At 35.8% G+C, this 17,873-nt stretch overlaps 1 protein-coding gene across 1 annotated transcript in view; it reads left to right on the top strand.

The window, feature by feature from the left end:
• The window catches only part of ASCC3 (activating signal cointegrator 1 complex subunit 3), a 276,779-nt gene that overhangs the window by 237,755 nt on the left and 21,151 nt on the right, over window positions 1–17,873 (top strand). The window contains exon 37 of the mRNA XM_054820094.1: window positions 16,705–16,929. Within this exon, the coding sequence (XP_054676069.1) occupies window positions 16,705–16,929 (225 nt within the window). The remainder of the gene's footprint in view (window positions 1–16,704; window positions 16,930–17,873) is intronic.

Below are 17,873 nucleotides of genomic sequence, written 5' to 3'. Positions count from 1 at the left end.
CCCTACTGTTGGGCAGAGATTGTAAAATTTAAAATTAATTAATCTTACTTTAATTCTTTCTGATTTTTTTTCCTGTAAATATAGTTTTGGAAGTTGTCTATTTATGGTCTTAGAGGCATGAAACTAAAAATAAAATTGGTTAGGGGTCAAAATGTACTACATGTCATTTGAAAGATGAAAAGGCTGTATGAATGCTGAATGCCACTATAGCTGACAATTTTTCCTTACTTTTTATACAGATGTTGATTTTCATAATTACTAGTGGAATCACTATTCTGTCTTGTTGAAGGTGTAAATTAAAAGGTTTTTTTCAATCTGATGTAGTGTTGAAAAGAATCGCCATTTGAACAGCGTTATTGCCAAGGATTTTTTTTTCCCCTAAACACTGTGAATTAATGAGTTTTATAATTATGGCAGTTGCTTCACACCTCTATTGTTAACCAATGACATTACATCTGCCTTGCTCCACTGGTGCCCTCCTCCTTCTTATTGAAGCATTTAGCAGTTTTGGCAATGGGGAATTACATGGCATGGGGTAAGTAGTCTAATTAGGTATAAGTGAAAATCCTGAGGGAAAAGGATATTTAAAAAGTAATTTGAAGAATCTCTTAATGATGCTGGAACTGAAAGCTGTAGCTATAGTACAAAAAGGCCTGTTATCATTGCAAAACATAATTATAATTGTGACTATTCTGCTGATCACTCAGGTTTAAAGTTTTGAATTTTAGACTGAGTTATTTAAGAACAACCATCCAAAACATTTCTCAAATGCAGTTGCAGGATTTTGTAGATGTGACATGTGGCTCTTTTTTTTTGTTGGCATTGTTCATAATCTTGCAAACTTTTAGATGTTTATAAGTTATGCGATGTATATAAGGAAGACAGAAGTGTACAATTGTAACAAAGAAAACACTGATGTCGTGGGTTTGAAATGGGATATATACAAGTTTTTACCAAATTGTTGATGTGTAACTTGAAAAGGAGCAAAAGTTTGTTTAAAACAAAACCGGGAAAAAAGCAAGATTGCATTCAAGAATTCATAAATTTATAATCATATTAAAGGTTTTAAATCTGAGTTTGATTAAGGGATTTTGAGTTTCAGATTGATATTTTGCCATGCTGATAGGAGTGTTCAGAATTCAGGATCATTCACCAATGAATTATTAGTGAATCTTTGTAACTCACATGAAAAAGTAGTTTTGAGTCATCCTGTTGCTAGTGCTGATGGGTCTCTCAAGAAAGTCACTTGATAGCAAGATTTGTTTCCACTTTGTAATCAAGACCATTCATAGTCTTCTCCAGTATCTGTTCTTTTCTCTGTTTTTATTTTATCTTTTCATTTGATCATCTGCCAGCATTTTGCAAGATCAGATGAATATTTTTCATTATGGTTTAGGGCTTGAAGTATCCATAACGTGAACAGGAACATGGCACAAGGGAACAGCCCCGCAGTGATGTTGGAAGTATACAGTAATAAGTGATACAAATAGGCAGGGTACAATCCCCTCACGCTTTCCCTTCTCCTTTCAGTAAACCTGTACTCGAGGTGTTTAATCTGCCTTGGGTTTGCAGTTAGCAGGCAAAGTTCTGATTCAGTTACTTTTATAACTGACTTGTGCTAGTGGACCTGTAATTTTTTTCTGAGAGAAAATGTTTGATGCTTTTCCATAGAGCTTTCTTTAAAACTTTCCTAACCGTGCTTCAGACAGTAGTAATCCAAATGAGCTTAATCACTGTTGAGTTATGGTGCTTCTTGCATTAAGTATTATTGATGAGAAAGTGTTCATGAATTATTACTGACAGGCTGGATTTCCCTGAGGTACCTAAAGCCTGTTTCCTTTTATTCTGAAGTTAGGTGCAGAGATGAGAACAGAGGTCTAGGTAAAAAATAGAGAGAGATACTTTGGGGTCATTTTTGTCATTTTCTGTACTAAATCAGCAGACACCACAATTTTTTTAAAATCAAATGTGGGTTTGTTGTACCTTGAGGAAAGGAGGTCTGTCCTGATGATTAATCAGGACTGTGATGCCTGGATCTACTAGCTTCATGATTTTCAGTGATTTGTTTACTACACTTATCTGGTTATCTGGTTAATATTCTTATTTACAGAGCAAATACTTTGTTATATCTCTTCATACTGGACAGTGAAGGGGAGAACATTACCATCTTTCAGCCCTTGTTTTATCTGCATGTTGTCCCTTAATTCTGTTTTTGAATTCTACTTACGAGAGATAACTGGTTGGTTTTCTTGTGCCTACTGCCATCTTTCATGTAAACTGGTTATAAGGGATGGGTTTCTTTCTAACTGGGGAGCTTAGGGACAGAACAGCATAGTATTTGTGTTATACTGGGGTGTATGTGTCCATCTTTCTGTGATATAAACATGGACTCCTAGGTTTGGTATCCACATACCTCTTCCCTATATTTCTATCTGATAATCGACATGGTTTTGTTACACTGGCTTGTATTAGACTATTTTGGAACTCAGCAGAAAATCTGGCATTGCTGGAGTAGCAGATTTGGAAGGTAGAAGGAGGACATTCATGAAACAGGCGCTCTCCCCCCCCAAATCCATAGACAACAAAAGAGTAAAGTTATTAATGCATTATTGTCTTTCATTACCTGTTAGGTATTTGTACTATGAGATTCTAAGTAATTCAGTTAACCCATAGCTTTAGTTTCTGTTCATCATCATTGGCAGATCCTATTCTAACCAGGGACATATGCGAGTTTCTGTTTACACTCTCGGTCTAAAATAATTTTATTTCCTTAGCAGGATTCTATCTTAAAGCTGTTGATTCAGTCTCCCATGAAGGGGTCACAAAGGTTTTTGACTCAGTGATAAACCATCTTTTCCACTGGTCTCCAGTTAGATGCCAGGGGAGGAGGAATTAATGTTACAAAAATATTGTCCAAGAACAAGCTAATGTGAGCTGTTTTGTGTAATATTTTTTCTGCAAGCCACGGCACAAACACTGCTTTTGTTTTTTTAATATATGATATAAAACTGGTTGTCTGTTCTATGAGCCATTTCAGGAAAAAAAATCAGATCACTCTTCCAAAGTCAGTCATTTTCTAGTTTAAATTTACATTTACATTTCATTTAGAAGGAAATAAAGGCACTACTATGATTTTCTTCAAGGTATAAAAGTACAGCAAGACTGTATTCATTATGTTACTCTTTTTAAATATGGCATTTCAGTGTCAAGAATAGAAATACTTTATTACGTACACTTTATATGAAATTAAAAGCAATTATGTTACATTCTAAGTTCTTTAAAGAATTTACATATTTCATTTCACATTTATTGTGCATTCTCAACAATATGAATGTGACTTCTGTGCCCAGTCTACAGATAGGAACAGACCTCAGCCATTATGCATATTTTTAGTGAACCCTTATAATACAAGAAAACTGGTACTTCTTACTATTAAATCTTTTCTTCACAATAAATCTATACCTAGAACTGTTCAATGCATAAATTTCATCATAAACATGGGCATTTCCAGGATCATTTATTTAATTTTTATACAGCCTGTATTCTCTGGATTTTCATGTTTTAAAACACTTGTTCCTCAGTTTCCACTTGGAACATCTAGATAGTATCATAGTGTGTTTAATACAGTAGTTTAAATTGAAAATTATATTTGGTTTTATGAAAATAAAACAAAATGCTATAGTGAATTTTAGTAGCATCCAAATTTCATCATCTGTATGCAGTATATTAAAAATATCTTTTACTTAGCAGAAAGAGTACTTACACACATGAATACTCACACATGAAATTTGTCTTGATTTTTCTGTAGTCCCAGTAGATGGAGCAGTTTTGAATGTTGCTCTAGTACTTGAATGTAGTAATTTTTTCTAACATCATGACACAATGATTGCTTTTGATGCAATGATTTTTCTTTTTCCAAATGATTGATTGATTTTTACTTTGAAAGCATCATATGCTGCCCACCTTTCTAGAAAAGCACAATCAGTTGGAATCAAGATGACAATGCCCACTGACAGTTAACTGAACATGGCATAAGTCTTTCATTTTTATGGCATCAATAAGAAAGAATTACATTCAAAACCAGAAAATATAAAACCTGCCCATCTCCATGACTTTCTAATCTATGATTAACAGATCGCCTTTTTTTTCCTCTCTAACCTTCTTTCTTAACTTTTGTCTTGCCAGTTTAAAAAAACTGAATCAATCAGGAAAGTTAAAATAAAACCTGTTTTAAAGTTGAAGTTAAAGGTATCTGACATATATTTCCCACCAGTTAGGCTGTAAGACAAGAACTGTTATCTTGGATATAGTATGGTATCTTTACTTTTTTCTTTTTTTTTTTTTTCTTCTTTTTAAGTTGTTTTGATTGCAGTGCAGCAGCCAAGGGAAAAACTTGTGAAAGCGTGTATAGCTGTGGTAGGGGAAGCCAGTAGCCTCTGGGTATAGCCCCATTTCAAACAGCTGCTTTAGTAACTGTTTCTGTCAGAAAAATGAGGAAATAAATTCCTTTAACGGGAGATATAGATGCAGTTATAGCAGCAAAACACAGGTGTTTACCAATGAAAACTATTTTGATGAGCCAGGAAGGTATTACCCTTGTATCTGCTAGGGTAGATAGGAGACTGTCCTGGTCTTGTACTTAAAAATGTGAACATTGGCTGGCATCTGTGGCAAATCAGTGCTTGTCCTTGGTATATATGCTAGAAGCAAGTTCAGTGATAGCAAGCTTGGTTTAGCTGACTGCGTAAAGCTGCAGGCACTTCAACAGTGCACCATTCATTCACTTATTTATTTATTTTAGCACAAAAGTCTTTTACTTACCCCTTGGCAGTTAGAATTGTAGCCGTCATCATTATGCGAGATTTCAAACTACGCCTAGTTGTGTACATGCAGCTTTTTTGTGAATACTTTGCAAAGTATTCATATTGAAAATGAAATGGCTTTTTTGCAGCAGTCATGTCATATGGCTCTATTTTCAAATATACAATATATTTGTTGAAATAATGTTTGTATTTGTTGAAACAAAACTGAAGTTCTAAATGGCATTTTTATTACGGTAAAGCTGAACGTTTTATAATATACAACGCTGCTTTGATAAATGGGCGTGGGTTCTCATGCCCCAAGTACCCTGGAAGGCAGCCTTACAAGCTTGGTGCGCCTTTAGCATGTCAGTACAAGTTGTACCTACTTTGTGCCTCCCGCTTTGTAATTAAAGCACGATAGGCAAATTTAGGCCTTCTGCAGCCTGCAGTTCTTTTGTCTTCACTGGTTTCTAGTTATTGCCTTTGCTTCTGATAGAATTATACCATTGTACTATAAATTATAACAGTTTTCACATAATTCAGTTCAATTAGTGACACCAACTCAGCCTTACTGACTGCTGTTTAAAGGCACACAAATGTTTTTCTCTGTCAGCAAAGAAGTTAGTGCTCAGACTTGTAAAGCCATTAAGAAAGAAGATGGCATTTTGTAGCTTGTTCTCTGATTGGAACTGAAATTTCAGGATAAGGATTGATTTGGCTGAAACAATTACATCATACAAGATCGGTATCCAGCCTATATTGTTCCTTTAGCATAGTAGTTTAAAAAAGAGGACATAAGAGGATTACTGATCAGTCCTTAATGAAGTATCTGACACTTGTATTTTCCTATTTACATTTAGATTCTTTCTTTGTCTCGTTCTTTTCTTTTCTTTTTATTTTTCCTGATGGAACCTGGCTAGTTTCAGAAGGTTGAATTTTATTTTAAATGCTGATGTTACACATTATCACAGATGAACTTTTAAGAAATCAGCCTCTAATATTATTTGCCTAGTATTTACAAGGTGCTTTATTTCACAGTTACTTAGGTAGCTCATGCTATCCATAATGTTAAAAGAAATTGCAGAGGCATTTTTGCTACAAAAAGACCAAAACTTTTCTTAGCATTTGAAAAAGTTTTTATATATATATATATTTATAAATTTGGTATAGCATAGTAGGCTTACTTTTAGAGAACAGTTGCAGATTTTCTTCACCTCTGCAGCTTAATCAATATGGGCCAGGCAAAATATTAGAATTGTTGTATGTGAAAACTGTCAAATTATGCACTTTTCTAAGTAATTTTATCTGGGATGATGCTCAGATACAGCTTTCCTTAATTCATAGTAGATCATTGTCCTATTTCCCATGGAAGAGTCAAATCAGACGTCACCAGTTTGATTGGGTTGCCCACATGCCAACTTCCCACTGTCTTTCCTTTCTGTCTTCCAGTGGAAAAGACTAGCAAGCCAGCAGAGATTATTCAAACTACTAGTTTTCAGAAAGAGAAAATATCTCAAATCTCTTCCTCGTATCTTAGACGGCGAGAAAATGGCTAAAATCCCTCTCACAACAGGTCTCTTAAATCTTTCTCCTGTCAAGGTGAAGGCATGCTACTATGTTTGCTTATATTTCTTTAGTGTGTGTATACATGTCTAGTTACAAAATATTTTTAGGTACAACTGATGCATACAATATTAAGAAATTTTCTCTTAATCATACTAAATCACTGAATGCACAATATTCTATAGGTTAATAAGATGAATTCCAACTGTTTTATCATTTGGTTAAGGCAGCAAGCAAATGTAAACAACCTGAGGTATAGATAATATATTATTTTTTCTTTTGTATATGATTGTCTTAATATTTACTATATGCAGTCATATAAGATGCTAATTTTGAATACTTCTTTAGCTATAAGAATGCATGTTTGCTTTCTCTTGATTCACACAGAACAGATGGATGCTTGACTGCCTGCTAATCCACAGCTGGAATGGTTTCAGCGGTTTCCACGTTGCTGGGTTAGAGTGGCTTTTCTAGTGGACTGAGAGGGCAGCAAGAGAGGGATATCATTATTCATCAGTATCCCAGTGGGATCGCTGCCAGCAGAGATTAATTTTTTCTGTTATGCTTGTAAAACAAGCTCAGGTGGAGTCTCTAATCCTCAGGGCACGGGTGGCAGATCAAGGAAGATGCTACAAAGCTAGTTAATTTTCAGATTCTAGGGGAAACAGAAGCTCTGTTAGATGTATAAATACATGATTGCAAATTTAAGTAGCTCAAATCCAAATGGGATCTTCCCAGACATCTGGTACTGAAAATCTCTGTTTTCTTTGTCTCTTAAAAGAAGTTCTTAAAACTTTATACCAGAGGCAAAATATGTGCAACTCTCTTAATCATCACTTATCCTTCCATTTTTATTTTTTTTCAGTACAGTTCTTACAACGTACTTTAGATGACTGCCTTTGTTTACAGGTAGAAAAGACACGGTATAAGTCTGTGCAGGAGTACTGAGTCTACAGTATTCTCACAAATTTGTGTGCAGTGAACATCACCAAGAAAAATTATCACTTGCCATCCAAAAAGGGTTAGATCTGCCCTAGCAATGCATGGTACATCCCATTCAAGTAACAGGATGTTCTGTTAAGGTCATATGTGGTACCAGGGCATTTTTGCCATGTTACTGTATCAGACCTTTGGTCAATCACGACATAAGTGTTGCTAGAACTTCCTCAAATCAAGCGCACCAAAATGCTGACAGGTTGTCCATTTGTTTAATAGCCTTCAAATAGTTTTACTGGTTTGTTGTTGTTGTTGTTGTGATTACCCCTCTTCCCCACCCTTGTAACTATCAGTGTCTTCTGTCCCTGCATTACTTTGTAGCTCTTGAGTTCTTCAAAATACTGGGTCAGATTTTCAAGCAATGCTAATCCGCGTAGTTACACTGAAATGAGTGGAGATGTGCCAGTTTTTATCAGCAGGGAACTACCCTTATTGAAATTTACTTGCAGCAGCTGTCACTTCCTCTTACAGTTGTGTTTTTTTATTATTATATTAAACTATTTTCATTTAAAAGTGCTCAGAGTGAGACCAGTAGCATTGGCTTACTGAAAAGACATTGTGCGTGTAGGCACCTTCCAAGTTTCCCATATATTTCTGCCAGTTCATATTGTTCTTCTATTATTCTGGGCTTGAGCCTCTCTCAAACAGAGGCTGCTAGTCATTTCACCACATGATGACAGGTATTCACGCCTGCAAACTTTTTATTCCCTTTTGTCTCTGGTCACATAGTAGTCTAGATCTGGAATTTAATCCAGTACAAAAATGCAGCAGTGTGCATTTGTGGCTCCCCACTAGGGGAGCTGCCACAGGTCAGCAGATCTGAAATCCGGTTTTCAACACACAGAGCTTTTACAGCTTGCCATTAACATATACAGTATGTATGGGCCCCATTTCACATAAAAAGAATTAGTAGCACTTACTCCTGTCTCCATGCAGAGTAGCATTAACTTAATGCAGAGATCGGTTAACTTCTTCCCTGGGTCTGGGCTCTGCACTGGAAGATCCCAATGGAGGATCAAAGCCAAAGATGGAAAATGACTGATCGCTTTCCCGGGGAAAGCTGTGTGCCAAGATTTGCTATTACAATTTTTATTGCTTATCATCATCTCAATCAGTAGTTGAGCCAGCTGATTCAGCCAAGCTCAGCTTCAAAACGTGGACAAACGTCCAAATGGAACTGAAGTAGATTCCTCATGACAATCAGACTTTTGAATGTATACTCAGAGATTTTCCCAGTTTTGTGTTAGCACATTACTGAGTTCATGCACTGAAAAGCTTTTCTGTATTAATGCAATACAGTTAGTTTCAATACAGCCAAAACCAGTCGGTTTTAAATCTTTCCTATGACATGACTTGAGATTACAGGGGAAGAAAGTTGTGGGTCACTGCCCCATCTAAGTATTAAGATTTTAAAAAATGGGATGGTGATAATGCATTCAGAATGTGCAGGTTCAAAGCATTCTCATGAAAAGTAATAGGAAAAGCCAGGCATCTTGGAGAGGCAAAAATCTCAAATATACCATTTCCAGTGATAAAATGTAATAATTCTCTCACATCACTATAATTCACTTTTATAAATGGAATTTATACCATTCCATTTATATTTATTTGCTATGGTGAAAGTAACTTATTCTAGCTGAATAATGTGTATGCCATACCAGTTTCAGATGTTTGCTCTTATTCTTGTCCTACTTTAGTCTTCTTTTGCATTTATTTTTCCTTAAACTGTGCAAGTGTTACAGGCTTACTTATAATCAATAATTTAACTTAAAAACCTGAGAGTGAACTAAAGCCACCTCTGTGAAAGTTGTACAGACTGAATACTATGAAAGTACTTACACATTTTGGGGGGAAATGAATGTATTGTAAGAATGGGTTTTATTAGGACTGGCCAAAAAAGTAGCACCGAATTATGATTGTGGTCATAATCTTTATGAAATATGGATTGTGAGAGTTAAGACTTAAAATCATGAATTCCTTGTTTTAACATGTTTTAGTGAAGTATGCAATTTAAAAAGGAAATTACTCTGAAATAGAATGGATTCTGTAAGTGTATTTTTTCCCATTTGGTAAACCAATGACAATGATTGTATTATCTATTACTGTATCTTCCTGTACACTGAAACCTAGCTTCTCTGATATGCTTAGGAAACTTTAGAAAATAAAAAGGAAAATCAACTTTCAAGTTAGTGGAGAAGTCCTAAGAACTTTTTTCCCCATGACAAATTATTGTTATTGTATATAATCCTCCCTCTCACATGTGCTAGCATGCTTGGATTTTCTTTTAGCAACTCCATGCTAAAGCAGAGGTCTGCAATTTAACTTTGTACTTTAGAAGTTCCCAGATCTGCCAGGTCACTCTCTGCTACTGGTAGCTAATATTGCTGACCTCCTATTGCTCTGTGCGCAGTGGCAAAGGTCTTTCAGACTCCTGACCTCTGGTCATCAGGAATGTCATCAGTAGTTTGTAGTTTGGATGTTTTAAGTAAGAGGTGAACTTGTGAAATCTAAACCCTTCAGGGTGTTTTTAAGTGATCACTCAACTGTTTCATTGCCCTAGCTTGTACTTTTTATGATGTCTGTAATTGTGATATTTGTGGTGTTTTATCATATGCAGCTATTTAAAAGCAAAAACCGAACACTTATTGGTTTAAAGTGAGAAGTCTGAGAATACAATTGTATGTGATTTCTCTGATCACTAACATGAGTACTTTATAAGAATTGTAAGAACTTTTAATTTGTATGTTCTTATAAACCATGTTTGTAGGTCCCATTACTGAAATGTGCCCATTTTAAATCCTGAGATAGTTATAAATTAATTTGTAAAAAATAATAAGATTTGCATAATTGCATGTTGATGGGTTTTACAACTTTATGTCTTCAACTGGAAGTTTCCAGTGCCCACTCTGGTCAGTCTTAACTCTAGAGACAGAGCCCAGTGTAGTCCAGCCTCACTATTTTGCTCCTACCTAGTTAATTGTGTTAACTTTACAATTTGAATTCTATACCTTATTTTTCTTTTTTGACACATATCTTTTATCTGTAAAAATGCATTAACCACTAATTAGATAATAACTAAAAAAGTTAGTATCTGTTTCAAAAAGATACTGAGCAGCCCTTATCCCTTGGATGTTGCTCTCCGTCCTATGCATATCTGTTTTCTTCCTGTCATTTTTCCAGAAGTGGAGAGTACTCCGACAGAGTACTAGAGAAGTGGCAAGATCGCTTTCCTATTGCCCAAGCTGGAGTGGAGAGTTACAGCAGGCAGAGCCCCCAGTGGGAGCCACCAGTGCCAGAGAGGGAACCCCTTTTCTGCAACCAGAGGTGGCTGCTGCCCGGGGACTGCGGCTCTGACTCCTCCATGCCCCACAGCACAGGGGCTGGCACGGGGCTTTGCTTTCTGCCTTTCCTCCCTGCCAGGCACCGACCCTGCAAAGCAGGGATGGGAAAGCCCCCACGGGAAAGGAACTGCACTGCAGGGTTGGCTCTAATATGCTGGATGCCATTTGATTGCACTGGCACGCACACGCGTGGTTGACAGGGAGAGGTGTTATATGGTATATGAAGGCAAGGAGCTTATTTAGAAATAAGCTCTGTGATGAATTAAAGTATCACATAGCAAATATATTCTGATCTTGCCTCACAATTTTTGTTTTCTTCTTTTGCATCATGTTAACCACTCTTCGAGATCTCTACAAAACCTCAGCCTGTTCTGTTGCTTAGCGGAGCCTGCCAGGCTGCCCTAAAAATCTGGAACATCACTTCTGCAAATTTTGTCTTAAAAGTATATTTTCACATGTGTAAAACAGAGCAAGGAAGCTCTTTGTGCAAGTGTCTGCTGTCTAAATGAGGGCTTCCAATCCAAATATCCCTGTGTTATGTAGCAGCTTCAATAAGCTGGTAGAAATTACTTTTTTCTTCTTATTGTCTATAATATGAATCCTGAAAACATGCAATGAATGAATCTTGAATCTTGATTCATAATATGAATCTTGAAAACATGTTTGTTCTTAAAACTTGTAACTAGTAATATATGTTTATAACTGTCTTTAACTGGGATATTGTCCTAGACCTTTTATATCTAAGAGTAAAAAAAACACCCAAACATTTTAAACTTTGGAAGTTTGAATTATGTCCCATAAAACTGAGACCAAAGCATATACATTTATAGGCTACCAATAAACTCCTTAAAATAGGAGTTTATAATGGAATCACTAACACAGATATAATTTTCAGAGTAGTAATTCTACCAAGTACTTCTCCAATTCCATTTTTCAATCTACTTTTCTTTTTGGTGTGAGCTGAAAAACAACTTCTAAGTATGTGGTCAGTTTGGGCTTTTTTTCTTTTTTGTCCTTTTTTCTTTTTTTAAAGCACATGTTTACTCACATTTATTTGTTTTCTGAATATAAATCTAAGTTTGATTGTGTTCCAGCTGCCTGCCAGGATACATCTGTGTAAATTTAATGTCTTTCCTTATAAATCAAACTCACACTTGAAAATGTGAAGATAAAATATAGCATAAATATGTTGGTTAATTTAAATAATTTTCATAATATATACTTGTGTCACATAATATGCTCTTGGGAAGAGCACAGGCAAATGAAGATTAACTTGGGAACTTTAGTCAGGTGTTTGTTTTTTTTTTTTTTAATTTTCCTTATAATACAGTTAACAAGGGCAAATGAGACTTTTGTCAGCGTATGAATGGAGAGATATAGATATTAAATGGAAATAATTTCAAATGTTTTTAAGTACAGAAGTTCAAGCATCCTCAAAGAAAAATTTAGAATTTGCAAGTCTGTTATAAGCCATTATTATCCAGTTACCTAGGCACTCACAAACTATCAGTGCTTGTTCTTTCTCTATTTTGACCATGCTACTTTTCTCTGTGCTATACTAAGGGTAACATGGGTGTCACCCAGATGAGGATAGTTACAGACTGCTTGAAAGACTAGAGTCTAGCCGCTTCCTGTACACCGTAGCACTATGGGGAAGTGAGAGGTCAGGATGTTGCACTAAAATACTCTGTAGCACTTTGTACAATGGAACAAAAGACAAAAGCCAATTACAGAATAATAATAATAATAATAATAATAATAATAATATCATTGATCTTATATTTGCCTATCCAGTTACTTAAAGACCGAAATATGCTGTTTTCACTTGGAAAAATAAATTGCCTATTGGCACACCTTTGAACTTCTGATAACAGAGGAGTAAAATTCACTTCGTAATGTCTTACTAGTGTTAATTGCAGGACAGCTGTAAAAAAACCCCCACATTTGTTTATTGCAGCCTGTTTTTTATTTTTCATTCGATGCACAAAGGTACGATTTTTGCAGTCCTTCTACCAGAAGTTTATGTAAGGGTTCAGGTAAAGAGGATGTGATTACTATATTAGCTAAAAATGATCATCATCTTTTCTCCTTTTTTATTATTCTGGTAGTTAGTTTTAGTACTAGCTTACTGCAAGATTTTTTTTAATACTTTAGTTTAACGACTGTTCATTTTGTTATCAAATTTTCTAAGAATGCTTTTCCGTTGTTTCTTTCTACATCAGAAACTTGAAAGAGAGCAAAACACGTTGCAGGTTTATTAAAGTTGAAAATATGGTGTGTTTGGGTTCACTGTACCTATGTAAAGAAAAGGAACATACAGGCAGTCAGTCAATTCTAAGGTAGTTTCAATAACAGCATCGCTAAAGAAAAGACTACTGCTTCAACTCTGGAATGTGAGAAACTATTTTTGGTTTGGTTTAGACCCTCATTGTTACAAATTAATCAACTGCTCTTTAAAGTCTAGAACTCATTAACTTTATAAGTCTTACTGTTCCCATGACTGAACTTAACTTAAAATATTCAAGTTTACTTTAGTTGCTCACCTTGATCCCATTTCTGTCTGTGCTCCACAAGTATCCTCTTCTCACCTGTATACAGGCAGCAAGATGTAGTTACTTGAGCTTTAAACTATTTCAGAAGGTTTACATGTGATATAAGTTTATAGTTCAGCTTTCATCGTAAATCAGTGATTTCAGCCAAACTTACACATTTTGTGGGCAGAAAGAAAATCTGAATTTTTTTTAACCCTATGGGCACTGCAGAGCATGGTAGTCACCATTTTGGATACCTTATTTAAATTTTAGTTCAGTCTGACTCCTTAAATGCTTCGTAGTACCAGAAAACTGCAAAAGATATATTTTTAAATGGGATGAGTTGTTTACTTTTAGACCAATTCTAACAGTTTAAATGAAGGGTGATGATAAGCTGCATATCTGGAACATGATGTTGCAGGCAGGACTCTTAAGATGATTCTGTGGCTGGTGTTATGCAGGAAACAGAATTCAATTATCAGAATAGCCCTTTGGCCTCGTAAAATGTAACTATCGAGTTTATGCAGGTCTACATGTGATATTTCTCACTGGCAAAGCAAGTTACTGTCTCCTATATGACCCTGCATCACATGCAGGTTGAAACGTAGGGTTGAGAGGACTCTTACACCCTCAAAATGATGCAGCAGTCTCTAATGCCCAAAAGAAACCATTACTGGGAAAGTCCATCACAGACCGATGGAAAAGAAAGATGTGACGTGACTACCAAATGCATGATCGCAGAACCCATAGCTAAAATTCCTAGTTATCTCCTCATATACTCCAAGTTATGCTTAACTGTGTAGGTGCTTGTAAACATATTATTTGCACATGGGCTGCAATAGTCCTGATTTAACAGAAGAAAAAGGGAAAGTGAAAAATGCACAGCAGTGCTTTGTGGTTTAACTATAGTTTGTATTAAGTTTCTTGACTTTAGAATGAAGATTAATGATTGATACGTAACTCGACCTGTTTCCTCACCCATGGCAGTAAGAACAGTATTCAGATACAATGTACTAAAGTAATATACATTATATGTATAAAATATATATGTGGAATAGTTGAAGCTGTAGCCTTTGCAGAACAGATTGAGATTCACAATGAAAAGGAAAACTAAAATGAAAAAATATTGAGTGAACAGCAGGGCCCATTTGAGGTGATTACAAAGGATGTTTCTTTATTCTGTCTTTTTTTGTGCAACCTGAAAACAGTAGCAGGGGGTTACAAGCAGAGTTCATCACAGAGGTGTCAATCACTGTCATTTAACATTTTGCAATGGAAGATGTCTTTATTCAAGGACAGCTGGGCAAATCAGAGAAACAGATTTGCAGTTAGTAGTCTGTCCAGCCTACACTAAGCAAACAAGGACAGGGCAGACATACTGGCCTCTCACATAAAAATATAATGGACTCTGCTGACCTCGGTGCCCTCCATTCAGCTTCATTCTCAGTTGTATAAAAGCTTCACTACCCATTCTCAATTTCCTTTAATTACCTACATGATGCAGATAAGAAAATGAACCTCACTTACTTACAGTCAATGATCACAAACAGGAAATTAAGTAGGCAAGTTGTTTAAAATAAGAGGAGTGTTTTGGAGGTAAATAAAACATGTGCTGGGGAAGAATTAGGAAAACGCATTTTCAGTAGTACCAATTGGTCTGGAGTGACTTGGCTGATCCTTCTTCTTTCTGCTACTTTAAACTGCAAAGCAAAACTAAGTAAAAAATCTCCTTGGTAAATATTCTTTAAAATATCTTTGAAGGACAAGCCAGTTAAATAAAGAGAGTGAAGCAAACATGCAGCCTTCTATAGGGCTTAAAAAGATTGTGACCTTAGGTTCAGAGAATAAATGACCACAGTTTTCACAAGAGATCTAGCAGAGACATCCAGGATTAAGCAGCAGTTGTCTTTAGTCAGTGTTCACTTCTAATCTGCAGTTGAGATATAAAATAAATTAATGACATTCTGATTTTCTTTCCAGATCTTAAATTGTCTAATACTTACCTTTCCTTTTACATTTAGATCACAGTTTAGGTGTAGTTTCATTGTGCCATTAAAGAAAATAGAAAATTTTGTGCTGTCAGTTTTCAAGGGGGCAAAAAACAGCTACATAACTGGGTTTAGGAATTGTCAAAAAAGGTTCTATGTGTTGGGATATTAATGAGTGGATATGGTACTTTGCAAGTCAATTAGGTAGTTCTATTAGGTGTTCTAAAATTGCCATTTTTCTTTACCTCACTCTGCATTGGTTACTGTTGTGAATATTTCATTAATATGGATTTGCAGGAAGTCTGACTGGAGATTGAAGACTAAAATGCATAATATCAAATCTATAGTTTAAGAGGGATATAAAACCCTGAACACTTTAATTTAATGGTCTCTGCTAAGCCCATAGTTCAGAAGACATTGCCCTTCGGGCTGCCCAAATGACTTTTTATTTTATGACAACAGAAATACACTCTCTTAAATTACAGATGGAAAAGATATCACATATTATAAAACTGTTACTTTACTTCCAAATTTTGTACTTTAGAAAGATCATTCTCATTCCAAACAAGAATATGTACGCGTACATGCACAAGAGGATTTTGTGGAGGGAAAAAAATGACCAAGTCACAGAACTGACTCTTCAGCTTAAATTATAGTTCTTAGGATGCTTCTGTTGAATCTTCTTTCTTTTGGAGGCAGTGCGATTCCCTAGCAGGAGAATGAACATCTTTGCTCTGGCTACTAGAACTTGAGTTTCTCTCAGCCCCAAGGATGTTGCTACTCATAACTACATTTAGATTACCTGTTGGTGTGCAGCTCCTTTTTGCAACAGTGAGGAAGTTCTTAGACAGCTTGCATTTTGGCACGAATGATATTAGTCCCACTCTGGAGCACAGAGGATAGTTCTCAGCACCTACTTACAATTTTGCTCATTGCTTTGATTGCTGATCATCTGTTGCATAGACACTGACTGCTCAAAATATTGAAAATATATTTTAAAAGAACCTTACCAGAGCTATTGCAAACCCGCTGTGTTTTGAGTACAATGAGACAGGTAGAAACCCTGAAAACTGAAAATGTGAATTATTGACTTCTTTATAGCTAACCGTACAATGTCTTTGTGAGCCAACCAGGGTAGGATATCTGTAGAAAGTCATCTCAAATACTGAGTCCGTCCAATGAATGTATTTATTTCACTGATTTTATTTTCTTCTTCTCTAATGTTAAAATCAGCTATGTGAAAAAAAAAATTAAAACCCATAATTGTGTGAATATTTGTGAATATTTTACTAGCTACTGTTTTCCTACACACATGATTTTGAAAAATAAGTATGCTTTCTAAACATTAAAATGCTGCTATTTTAACAATTAAATCTAACTGTAGTAAATTAAATTAAATAAATATTTTTAATGTCTCAATAAGAAATAATTATGCTGAAGTTAATTACAATGGTTAATTTTTTTATTTTTTCTTTTTTTAAAGAATGCTGAGGAGTACACAGATCTGCCTGTGAGACACAATGAAGATCAGATGAACAGTGAACTGGCAAAACATCTTCCAATTGAAGTCAATCCCCACTCATTTGACAGTTCACACACGAAAACACACCTTCTGCTGCAAGCCCACTTCAGTCATGCCATGCTGCCTTGTCCAGATTATGCAACTGATACAAAGACAGTGCTGGACCAAGCAATTAGAATATGTCAGGTATAGTAAGGCATTTCAATATTTAACTCTTGTTTTACTATTTATTGTTAGTGTGTTGTAATATTTTGAATATCGAAGAATCTGAAGATTTCTTGCAGTCTTGCGGAGAACTGGTACCACACAGTATGACACCACTTTGTTTAGGGAGGAACCAGATGCCCATAAAGATGCCCACTTTACAGAACTGGAGGTAAATAAACTTACGGTAGAAGACTGTGGTACTCTGGTTGGAGGCATCTGTTGCCATCGGGCTTGCGTTTTCTTTCATATGCAACAGCTTTCTATCTCTGTATCATGGCATGCTGTACATAAGTCATTCCTGCATGGGTGCACTCCCTGCAGATTATTATGCTGACCCCAAAGAACCTGTCTCCCATGGGTACTTTTATTTTTATAGCACCCAAAAGCACTGTAGTCACTGCCAAGCATAAATAAAACATGTTTTGAAATGTGATTTGGGACTAGATACAGGGTTTTTCTCTAGCTTGTGAAAAGGTATGTCTTCTATTTCCCAATTATCACGGAGTCAGAGAGCACGCTTTTAAACACAGATTTTAAACTCAATCTGGAGGCTTGTGACTTTTACAGTTGTACTGCGGTCGCAACCCACAGAAACTAAACTGACCATGGAGAGTACTGGTAACAAGCGATCACATGCACAGCTGCATGCCTCAAAAGAATTTTAAAGCAGCAATTTGAGTTTGGAATGCAGTGCTGCCATCTCTGAAAAGCACAATTACAGTTACAGCAGGAAGGATGAGCTCTAGTTGACGCAGAGAACAGTCTCCCCTCTGATTCTGCCAGAAAGGAATAATATTCTCTTTAGAAGAAGAAGGACTCATTCACAAGTTCTTGAAGATCAGGTAGCCTTCAACAAACTATTCTTTTTATCTGTCTCGGTTCCATATCTATAAAATAGAGACAGTAATTCTTTCTTCCTACAG

Source organism: Grus americana, chromosome 3, assembly GCF_028858705.1.
Source record: "Grus americana isolate bGruAme1 chromosome 3, bGruAme1.mat, whole genome shotgun sequence".
Taxonomy (NCBI): Eukaryota; Metazoa; Chordata; class Aves; order Gruiformes; family Gruidae; genus Grus; species Grus americana.
Note: the sequence above shows the minus strand (reverse complement) of the source record. Positions and strands in the feature narration are given on the sequence as shown.